At 35.9% G+C, this 11,760-nt stretch overlaps 1 protein-coding gene and 1 pseudogene across 3 annotated transcripts in view; both read right to left on the bottom strand.

Moving 5' to 3' along the window:
* Positions 1-1,553: 1,553 nt before the first annotated feature.
* The window catches only part of PBK (PDZ binding kinase), a 26,359-nt gene continuing 16,152 nt past the window's right edge, over positions 1,554-11,760 (bottom strand). For 2 of the 3 annotated variants that reach the window (XM_006153220.2, XM_006153218.3), the window contains 4 exons: positions 11,437-11,606; positions 7,273-7,402; positions 4,305-4,481; positions 2,871-3,714 (listed from right to left, as the gene is read on the bottom strand). In XM_006153220.2, the coding sequence (XP_006153282.1) occupies positions 3,515-3,714; positions 4,305-4,481; positions 7,273-7,402; positions 11,437-11,606 (677 nt within the window). In that variant the 3' untranslated portion in view covers positions 2,871-3,514. Of the gene's footprint in view, positions 1,642-2,870; positions 3,715-4,304; positions 4,482-7,272; positions 7,403-11,436; positions 11,607-11,760 lie in introns of those variants that run through there. The other variant, XM_006153219.3, reaches the window with a different exon arrangement.
* On the bottom strand, positions 9,298-10,880 carry LOC102495192 (protein DEK-like; annotated as a pseudogene).

Here is an 11,760-nt window from a genome sequence, read left to right as displayed (position 1 = left end):
CTTATACAAATGAGTGCTCTGATTTTCTCTTATACTTTCTTTTTTTTTTTTTTTTTTTTTTTGGAGAGATTTTTCGCTACAGGGCGCGTGCGCTCGCCAGACAGACAGAGAGAGACATAGAGACAGAAAGCGAGAAATCACCCCCCAGGGGGGATGGTCACGCCGCAATCCCTTCTCCTCCATTCTCCTCTCGGGATCCTGGGCACGCACGCACACGCGCCCGGCGTGAGTTCTAAGCCACCGGGTCCGGGACACGAACCGCGGTCGACTACGTGGGAGTCCAGCGACATAGCCATTATGCTAACTGCTGGTTCCCTCTTGTACTTTCTTTAACTATAAAAAATATTGATACTATTTGCTTTCTGTAAAAACAATCAGATAATACAGAAATAGAAATTATGAAAAGAAGCTTCCCCATAATCCTGTAGGTTTACTGCATATCACTTCAGATTAAATACATTTGCAGTTACTTTGCAACTACCTCACTTTAGTATGTGTTAGTCATGTTGAGTTTAAAGTACCTACTTCTGTTTTAAATGCATGTGATGATTTGCTCTTAATACTATTGCTTTCATTGGGTTTTCTTTTCTTTCTTTCTTTTTTTTTTTTTTTTTTTGTGGGAAGTAAAACACACACAAGAAGCAAATGCACTGAGAGCCTCAAAAGCAATGACATACCTACCACTCAAATCTTGGTTTTTCCCTTTCTTCAAAAAAGGAACTGTGGTTCCTTGGAGAAATGGCTCCTTCTTGATGCTAGAATATCTTGTAATGCCAGAAAACTAAGTAGTATTTTTAAAAAGTTCAGGATGATGGGACAGACATGTCAAAGGAACACAGATGCCAAGTGAAAGAGCTCCTGTTGGTTACCATTGGAACAGTCTGAACAAAATAACGTGGTATAAAATGAATATTCATGAGTGCATACTAGTAAGTGAATAAATAAATGAAGAACAGACTAATCTGTGCAGAAAATTTTCAAATAATTTACATAAATGCTTTCATATAATGGCCTGCCCTTTTTTTTGGGGGGGAGGGGTGCGGAGATATTTTTACTATAGTGTATATGCACTCACCAGAGAGATAGAAAGTAAGAAATCACCCCCCAGGGGAGATGGCCACACCACAATTCCTTTTCCATTTTCCTCTTAGCATTTTGGGCACACATGTAAATGTACCCAGTATGAGTTTCAAGATACCAGGTCCAGGACTCCAGTATTGGTCAGCATGTGGGAGTCCAGCACCTTAGCCACTACGCCACCTGCTGGCCCCAACTGCCCATTTCTTAACTGTGGGTTGCACATACCTGACTTCCTTCCAAAGAATACAGTAAGGAAAAGAAGTAAGTCATGTTTACAGTAGTAACCTGACAAATATTACCTCAGCCAGGTGATCGAGGTCAACGTCAATAGTAATGTCATGTCAGTATTTGACAGTATGATGAGAAGGATACTTTACTTCTGTGGTCTTCTTCCCAAATCCCACCCAGCCTAGGTTACAGATTGAAAAAACCATAAGACAAGCTCCAGTTGAAGTATACATTTCTTAAAAGTGTCAGTCATCAAAAACAGGGTAGGTGTGAACAACTATTACAGCCAAGGTACATGACAATTAAATATAATGTGGTGTCCTGGAAAAGACCCTGGAACAGAAAATACTAAGTGAAAATTAAGTTAAGTTGGAATAAAATATCAATTTTATCTAAAGTGATATTTATCAATATTACATCATTAATTGTGACTATATAAAATATTGATAATAGAGAAAGTAGGGTATGTAGTTTAATGGAACTCTACTTTTGCACTTGTCTGTAATTTAAAACTATTTGTAGTTTATTTTTAAAATGTACAACTCAGTGAATTATCAAGCAAATGACCCATGTTACACTACTACTCAAGATATGTAAGTAAAACATTGCTAGCACCCAAGATATCTTCTTCATGCCCTCTTAAATCATCTTTTTTTTTTTTAAAAAAAAGACTTTTGCTATAGGGTGTACGTGCTTCCCAGAGAGACAGACAGACACGGTGAGATAGAAAGCAAGAAATAACCCTCCAAGGGGAGTGGCCTTGCTGCAATCCCTTCTTCTCCATTCTCCTCTTGGGATTTTGGGCATGCATGCACACACGCCCGGTGTGTTTTAAGCAACTGGGTCTGGGACTTGAACTGTGGTCGACTACATGGGAGTCCAGTGAGTAGCCATTATGCCATCTGCTGGACCCATCAACATCATCTTTCTAACACCTAACACTTAAGTGTTTTTGAACTTTATATATAAAACAGACAAGAAGGACCTGCTATTTCCCAGAGTCTGCTCTATCAGCTTGCCAAACCTAGCAAGAACGACCCATTATGTGAGTCAGGATGAAGTTTAAAACTACAAATAAGATTTTTCTGTAAGTCAACTTTCAGTTTACTTTTCAATTTAAGAATATTTTCCTAGAAGATATGGTAATAAATGATCTTTGCACTATTGCCTGGTATAATCTCTTATGAGATTATATTTCATGAACAGTCATATAAATTATGGTAAATTCTCATGAATATTACACAGCAATGAAAATAAGTTATATGCTATAATAACATGAATAAAAGGAGCTTGCCATAAATTCTAGGATTCTTTTTTAAAGCTCTGAGTTTAGCGGTTCTATAATTACAATTCAATAATTTAGAAAATGCATAGGAAGCTATAGCTTACACATAAAAACTACTCATCTAATTGACCTTATTTTATAGATTAGCAAAATAAAGCCAAAGAGGGAAGGAAATCTCACATTCACTCAACAAGTTCAATGACAATATTCAAATCAATAAATAATGCCAAGACACTTTCTGATACCAAAAGTATCTTTTATATTCTGTATCATCCTATTTGAGCTTTATTATTTACACCAGAACTGTGAAATGCTCAGAATACAAATTAGTAAATAAAAAGGAATTTCAATCTTAAAAAATACATTTAATAAGTTAAAGCAAACACTAAAGACCTGGAGAGACCCAAGAGAGCAAGACAAACTTACCAGAGTCTGGAGATATCTAAGGAGCTACTCTTTCAAGTCATATTTTTGGCTTCCAGTGACCATTTAATAAAGTACATCAGCCAAGAAAAACCAGGAAAAGATTTGATGTTTTAAAACATACACAGATAAAGACTTTGTACTGTACAAAGTGCTTATTTTAGTAGATCTAGTAACTGATTTGAGAAAGATCATTAATAACTGTTTATAGCATTTTATTGCTAGTGCTTTAAGTCTATAAATAATATCAAAAGTACTTGAGTAGCTAAGTTTACTAAACAGAAAACCCAGTGTAATTCCAATTACTTAGCATCATTAAGGATATAAGAAATCCCCTTATGTCAGAAATATTACAGTTACTCAAAAGTTAACAAGGCTCTAAAATAGGCCACTTTCAGAATCCAATAACTACAGATCATCATAGTATCTATATAACTATATGTAACAAGTAGTTATATACATGAACCTCATGCTGAGGTGGTCATGAATATGAAGTGATCACTGGACATCTGTTTCCAAAGCTTCAACAATGTGTGCAGCAGAAGGACGATCTTTAGGGTCTTCGTTAGTGCATACAGAGAAGAGTTCAATTACTTTCTGGTATGATTCATCCAATTCTTCCATATTAACAGGTGGCCTAGTTCCCAAAGCTGCATAGTATGCTTCATCATCAAAGTCACTTTCATCAAAAGTTTTATCTGCTCATGAAGGAGTTGGGGATTGAAAATAGTGAACAAAATCAGTAAGTCATATAAAAACTAAATGGCCCACCCCACTAAAACACTTTATAGTATGCTTTCCATTATATCACAGGCAGTCTTTTCCCCTGTCTCATCACTTAAAAATGAGATATTGCCTTAGATTTATAGTTACTGACCCTTACCCCTTCCTGTGATAGCTTTCCAACCTTTTAAGTTTTTGCTCCTCTGAATTTTCTCACTTTATCTCCCTATTCTCAGTAAACCTAAATGATACCAAACTAGTAATCAGTATTAATATAAAATGTATTTTAGAACCTATGCCACCAAATCAAACCTTAATTTCTTAACTTAATAGAAAGATACAATTGTATAAACCTTTATTGTTAAGAGACTGGGATGTATTCAAAAATATCTATTCAGTGGCCAGCAGGCAGCTTCATGGTTAAGATGCTGAACTCTCACATGACCAACCACAGTTCAAGTCCCAGACTAAGTGGCTTGCTTTCTCACTTTCTCTCTCTGGTCAAATTTAAAAAATAATAATAAATAAAATTAAATAATTATTTTTAAAAAATCTGTATTCATACCATCATCATCATCATCATCTGGAAGATTAATGTGTGGAATTGATAAAGTCATCATTTCCCACAGAGTAAGTCCAAAAGCAAATATGTCTGCCTTGTCAGTAATGATACCATTCTCTTCCAAAGCTTCCTTGGGCTTCCACGGCTCAGTGCCAATATAACAGGCCTCAGGGTCAGTCACTGAAACAAGCAAAATACAAGGACAGGCAGAGAAATCTCTAAGAGGAAAGGCAAACAACCTGAAGGAAAATGGGCAAATAATTCAAACAGGTTCACTCAATGGTAGCCAGGAAACATGAAAATACATTTGCCTTCATAAATAAGGCTTACCTTTCCCATTAGACTAGTAAATACTAAAAAAGCTGTTTAGTTGGAAGGATATAGAAAAACAATAGTTCTCTTACTTTTAAGTGGCAGGAATATCAAGTAGGTGTTAGGATTACAGACTCTAGAGCAAGATCACCTTGCTTGGGTTCAAAGATGTACAAGCTGTATGACTTTGAGCAGACCACGTTCATTCTGTGTACTATTGTACCATTAGGCTAAGAGAAAGGCCATTTCTGTGCTTCTATGATTGCTAAATCAGAGAAAAGGAAATGGGTTGAATCACATACTGGCTCTAAAAGCTGTCCAGAAATGACACAGGTCTATTCACATTTCCATTTATATTTTAAAGGGAATTTGTCAATTTAAACAAAAAAAGCCAGGTAAAATTCTGATTGGGATTGGAATAAATCTCTAGATCAATTTGTGAGGAATTCATATGTTAATAGTATTATGTCTTCCAATCCCTAAATGTAACATTTTTCTATTAAAATTACAGCTTTTTTTTTTTCAGTGATGCTTTATAGTTTTCAGATCTTTTTTATTGTTTATTCTTAAATATTTTGGGGTTTTTTTGCACTTGTAAATGAATTTTTTGAAACATTTGTCCTATATACAAAAAGACAGTAACATCTTTGCTTATTCTAGTAGTTATTTTATAGATTTCTTAGGATTTTTCTACCTAAATAATCATTAACAACTACAAACAGAGAGTTTAATTTCCTTTCCAATTTTGCATCCATGTTTAGGAGAGACACTGGACTGTGACTTTTTTTTTATAATATATGTATCAGGTTTTAATATTAGAGTCATGCTGGCCACAAAACGAATGGGGCAGTGGTCCCTACTCTTTTTTCTAAAAAAGTCTATACAAAACCAGTGTCATTTCTTCCTTCTTTGTTTGATCAAAATCAGCAGTAAGAACATCTGAGTCTTGAGGTTTTTTGGGTGGGAATGTTTCTTTGATATAAGGCCATTTGGATTTCCTGTTTCTTCTTAATCAATAAAATAACATGTGTTCTTCTAGGAAATTGTCCTTTTCACTATTAAAATCTGTCCACATAAAACTGTTTGTAAGTCTCTCACTCTTTAAATGTGTATAGAATCTGTAGTGATAACCCTTTTGTCATTCTGACATTGGTGATTTATGCTCTCTCCTTTTTCTTGACCAGTCTAGGTAAGGATTTATAAATTTTATAAATCTCATTTTTAATATGTTTCACAATTTCTCATTTTATTTTCTGAAGTTTTGACTTTGTTATAGCATAAGACAAACTCCTATTTAGCATAAGAGTTCATGACAGCTCTATTTTTATTATTGATTACAGATACTGTTATACTCTATTTATCCTATAGGTTTTTAATTCAATTTGTAAACTTTTACTTTAGCTAGATATTAAGGTGTACATGTATTCTAAATAGCTTCCATTAACCATCCCTTTAACTTAAATTCATAAGAAGAGACAAATATAGTGTTATTAACTAAATTAAATATGTTGAAAACAGAGGCTTTCCCTTGAGGCTGGTTCTTTGGTTCTCACTAGAAACATACCTTAAATACTCTGAGAAGAGAATGGTCAGTATTGACAATAAGAGAATGCGTAGGGCTGGGCCAAGAGAAGACTCACCTTTATTAGCAGCCCTCTTTGCTAGTTCCATTAGTTTTATAAATCTTGTCACTTTACTGATGTTAAATAAATTCCTTCACAAAACCTTTATTAAATTTCTTTTTTTTTTAATTCTCAGATGTTTTTGGCACTTAGAAATTCCCATCCAGGTTAGAACGCTTTCCCAAAGTTATCTTCAGAAAAAAATATATTAATACTTATAATTTATTTAGCCAATAATGTACACTGTATATGTGACAAGGAAGGATTGGAGGCTGAGTAGTAAAGAGAGAAAACGAGGTAGACATTTAAAATTTTTTTCTTAAGAGTTTTTTGCTATAAAAAAAAAAAAAAGTTTTTTGCTATAGGGTGCATGCACTCACTGGAAAGACAGACAGAGATAGCAGTTAGAGCTATCTGCTTGCTCATTCTTTGCATGTTCCTGCTATTCTCTGTGCTTCTGTCAGCCATGTTGCAGGCCAGGCAGATGCCAAGTATATGGTGAGAAATTACCCTCCAGTGGGGACGGCCACACTGCAATCATTCTCCTCCATATTCCTCCTGGGATTTTGAGCATGCACGCACATGTGCTTAAAACGTGTGTTTTAAGCTGCAGGGGTCCAGGACTTGAACTGCGGTCAATCACATGGGAGTCCAGAGCCTTAGCCACTACGTCAAGTGCTGGTCCCAGAGAGACTTTTATAAAAAATAATGTTTTGGGCCGACCTCATGATCCTACATGACCAAGTATGTGGTTCGAATGCTTGGCCCCAGGAGCTTAAAAAACTAGGCATGTGTGCATGTGTGTCCAAAATGAAGGGTGGAGAAATAGAGGGGAAGGAATTGTGGTGTGATCATGCTCCACTATGATGTGCCTTCTCTCCTCCACCTCTTTTTCTGGTGAGTGCATATGCCCTTTGGCAAATAAAAATAATAATGTTTTTATTTTTGAACCAAATAGACTTATTACATATTTTAAAGTGTAAAAATTAGAAATTTAAAAATATACAAAAACAATTTAAACTTAGAATATGTCTTACCAGTCATATTTTCATCCAATGGCAGAGAGACTCCTACATCACAAATTTTAATTGTTTCAAAATCACCTTTAATTACAACATTTGAAGACTTTATATCTCCATGAAGTAGCTTCTTTTCTTGGTGCAGATACTAAAATAGTAAAAAAATTCAACACAAATGAGCAGAAATACAAACTAATCAAAAATATAATAGCCTCTTGTTATAGTTCGAATAATGGCTTGTCCCCCTAAGTTTCATATTCTGGAATTTAGTATTGAGAGGTAGTGAGGCTTAGTGGGCAGTGATTGGATCATGGTAATTGCATCATAGGGTAACACTGTCATGCATACATTAATGAAGACTCATGAAACCACTGAGTCCTAGCTCTCACAAGAATGGGTTAGTTCTCATTCAGACTGCTATAAGATAGAGCTATCTGCTTGCTCATTCTTTGCATGTTCCTGCTATTCTCATTCAGACTGCTATAAGATAGAACTATCTGCTTGCTCATTCTTTGCATGTTCCTGCTATTGTCTGTGCTTCTGTCAGCCATGTTGCAGGCCAGGCAGATGCCAAGAATATAAATCTCTGTTTCTTTATAAATACTTAGTCTCAGGTATTTCTGTAAGCAACATAATAAGAGACTAAGACACCTTCAAATAAAAATAATGAGGCCTTAGGGCTAGCACATAGTGTGATGGTTAAGGCATTGGACTCCCACATGGTTGACTGCAGTTAGAGTCCCAGACCTGTCAGCTTGCCTTCTCATGTTCTTTCTCTCTGTCTCTCTCTGATGAGCACAGTTTATTCTACAGCACATTTAAAAATAGTAATAAATATATTTTAAAAAATTTTAAAAGTAAGTAAATAATAAGCCTCGCCATGGTAACACACGCTGGACACTGCTATGTGGCATAAGGCCACATGAGATGCCCAGGTTGAATTCCTGGCCCTCCCTAAAAAGCCAGTATAATGCTATGAGCTTATGATCCCAGCTACTTGGGAGGCTGAGGCAGGATCACAACATAATGAAAACTTGTCTAAGCATACACATACACACACCAAACAATCCCCCTTCCTAAAATACAAGCTTGGGTTTATCCATAATTTCAAATTATCTGAAGCAAAAGAAAGGCCCATCCCATGTTATCTCAATTTTACACACTGACCAGAAACTGAAATGATTCTTTATGATGTCTATTGATAGATACGTTAACTTTGTATTTTCAACCCCAGTTCTCAGAATTTTGGGCATGCACACGTACACATGATGAGTAATTTTTCAAGCTACGAGGATTAGGACTGGAACCATGGTCAGCCATGTGGAAATCCAGCACCTTAACCACCCCACCACCTGCTCACAACCTGATATTTTATACTTTACACCTACCTATGTGAGTTTAAAAAGTGATCTACACAAAACAAATACAAAAACTGTATATATAAACAAATTTTGTTTCTAAATAGAAAAATAATATCTGTCACTCTTGTCATATACAAATTTTTTTTTTTTTTGGAGAGGTTTTTGCTATAGGGCGCGTGCGCTTGCCATACAGAGACATAGAGACAGAAAGCGAGAAATCAACCCCCAGGGGGGATGGTCATGCCACAATCCCTTCTCCTCCATTCTCCTCTCGGGATCTTGGGCACACACACACACGCGCCTGGCGTGAGTTTTAAGCCACCGGGTCCGGGACGCAAACCGCGGTTGACTATGTGGGAGTCCAGCGACATAGCCATTACGCTAACTGCTGGTTCCCGTTGTCATATACAATTTGATACATGCAAAAGAAATTTCTGAATTAGTCATCTGGACAGCTACAACCTATGAATTTTTATAAGTTATTTATTTAATTCCATTTGTTATTATTTTTTAATTTGACCAGAGACAGAGCAAGAGAGAAAGAGAAAGCAAGTTGCCAGGTTTGGTACTTGAACCAGGTAGACTGGCCATGTAGAAGTCTAGCATCCTTAACTACCACGCCACCTGCCGGCCTCAAATCTTCAAACCTATGGGAACAAGTCCTCTGTCTCTGTTCTCTATCTCAAGAAATTAGCTCTTTAACAGTTGTTTTTAATGATCTCTTTTCTTTCAGTTAAATCATAAGCAGGATAATTTTTTAGAAAATAATTATTTAATTTTATTTATTTACTCATTTTTAAAAATTTGACCAGAGAGACACAGAGAGAGAGAGAGAGAGAAAGTGAGAAAGCAAGCCACCAGATCTGGGACTCAAACTGTGGTTAGCCATATTGGAATATCCAGTGCCTTAACCACCATACCACCTGCTGGCCCCAATTTTCATATACCTTTTCACAAATCTTCATTGTGACTTCCTCCAATTTAGCACTGGCCAAGAAGTTCTTTGCTGTTGCTTTTTCTATACTCTTTTCTATACTCTTCACCTATAAGTGGTTTCTTCAACTTTTTAATTAAAAGCTCATGAGCTGAAGTATCCTCAGATTCACTTTCTTTTTTGGAACTGTTTTATTCTTTTGGGTGGTACCGCTATCAGCTTTCTTTTTTCTTTTTCTTTTTCTTTTTATTTTTTTGAGAGGCTTTTTGCTCTAGGGCGTGTGTGCTCGCCAGAGAGACAGAGGGAGACAGAGAGTCAAAAAGCAAGAAATCACTCCCCAGGGGGATGACCATGCTGCAATCCCTTCTCCATTCTCCTCTCAGGATCTTGGGCACGCACACACGCGCCCGTCATGAGTTTAAGTCATTGGGTCCGGGACTCAAACTGCAATCAACTACATTGGGAGTCCAGCAACATAGCCATTATGCCAACTGCTGGTCCCACTATCAGCTTTCTTAATATTAGCGTTTTACGGACTGTTTACTTTTAAAAGTAGCTTTCTGTTTAGGTCTTTCTCTTTTCATGTGTGTGTGGGGGGGCTCCTCTTAATCATCATCTGAAAACTGTTTTTCTTTTGGTCTTCATCATTACTGGATTCATCTGACAGAATTACACACAACATTTAGTTTAATTAGCTTTCCTTGCTATTCCAGAACTGTTCTGTTCCTTGTTACTGCCTTTGCTAGAAGTTTTTTCTTTTTTTTTTTTTTTAGACTTTAGCAATGATTTGTCAGAAGGCTTTTGATGCATTAAGATATTCAAGATCCTCTTTACTTATTCGCTGTTTATACTTGATCTCTCCAAATCAAGAACCTCACAGATACTCTTAAACATAGCATTTCTAAAATTTTTCAACATTTCTTCCTTCTCTTTATATTGGATAATTCCTTTTGCAAATAGAAAGCCACTGAATTGACCTACATTTTTGTTGGAAGAGGACACTATGCCTGGTCTACTACAAAGCAGTTTGTACAGATCTCTAAGTTCCTTTGTTTTCTTCTTACTCAGAAATAAATGTATCCCTTCGGTTTCACAAAGTTTCAGTCCTCTTCCTTACTCAATTGTGAATGACTATCTTGTAAGGAAGACTTGCACTGTCAATCTCTCTACTTTTTTCTTTTCCTTCTTGCCTTCCATGATGAGACTCTTCTCTTTCTCCTCCTCATTGTCCTCATTGTCCTCCTCACTGTCCTCTCAGGGGCAGGCTTCTCTGGCTCCTTCTGAGCAATTTGACATCAATGTCATCATTACCTGATCCACTTTTGAGTCATCTGACGATGAGTCATACAGTAGTCATCTATCAGTGAGTCAGCCAATAGTTTTCTATAGCTATCATTTCTATTTTAAGTAATTTAGTATGCAGAATATTTTTATTCCTTAGGTATGTCTATCCAAAGTCACAATAATTTCTTTATATAACAGAGAACTTTTTTCATTGGCCCTATGTATGTATACTAATGAAGTCCAAAACTGAACAGTCCACAAAGAAATCTTTAGAGATTTGCTTATATCAATAGGGAGTTAGGCTACATATCCAAGAATAATACCTAAATTTGTGTTAAATTTATTAATCCACTAAAGTAAATCAAGTATGCTCTTTATAGCTAAACTATCTACTTAGGTTTTTTCCAGTCTTATATGAGGACCCAAACAATACTTTGCTGATCAAAATAAAGTATACTCTACATTAGCAAATCTGAAACAGTTTTACTGAAGAAACTCCCTCTTTGGGGAAAAAAACATCTCATCTTGTAATTAGATATATACAGAGTGTTTAAGTTTTTTCATGTTCTACAAAAGACATTTAAAACATAATGGCTTATTTACCTTTAACCCTCTTGCCACATTCAAAGCAACTTTTAAAATTATGGCTGCCGGAAAAGGATCTCGGCTGTCTTTATTCCGTTCTTCTATTAAGTCATTGAGAGACTTTTCACCTCCATATTCCATAGCAAGGCATAGACTACCATCGCTGGCTTCAGTAAAAGCACGATACCCTTAAAGAAACACATTTCTTTACACTCAAGGAAGAACTACAGTACTGAAGTTTCTTATAGCAATGAGGATGAAATCATGGATTTGGACTAACACTGACAAATATATAACAAAAAAAGCTGTTGGTTTTTTTTTTTTTTTTTTTTTTTTTTTTTT

Source organism: Tupaia chinensis, unplaced genomic scaffold (genome assembly GCF_000334495.1).
Source record: "Tupaia chinensis unplaced genomic scaffold, TupChi_1.0 Scaffold000366_1, whole genome shotgun sequence".
Lineage (NCBI taxonomy): Eukaryota > Metazoa > Chordata > Mammalia > Scandentia > Tupaiidae > Tupaia > Tupaia belangeri.
The sequence above is the reverse complement of the archived record's forward strand: the minus strand, read 5'-3'. Positions and strand labels throughout refer to the sequence as shown.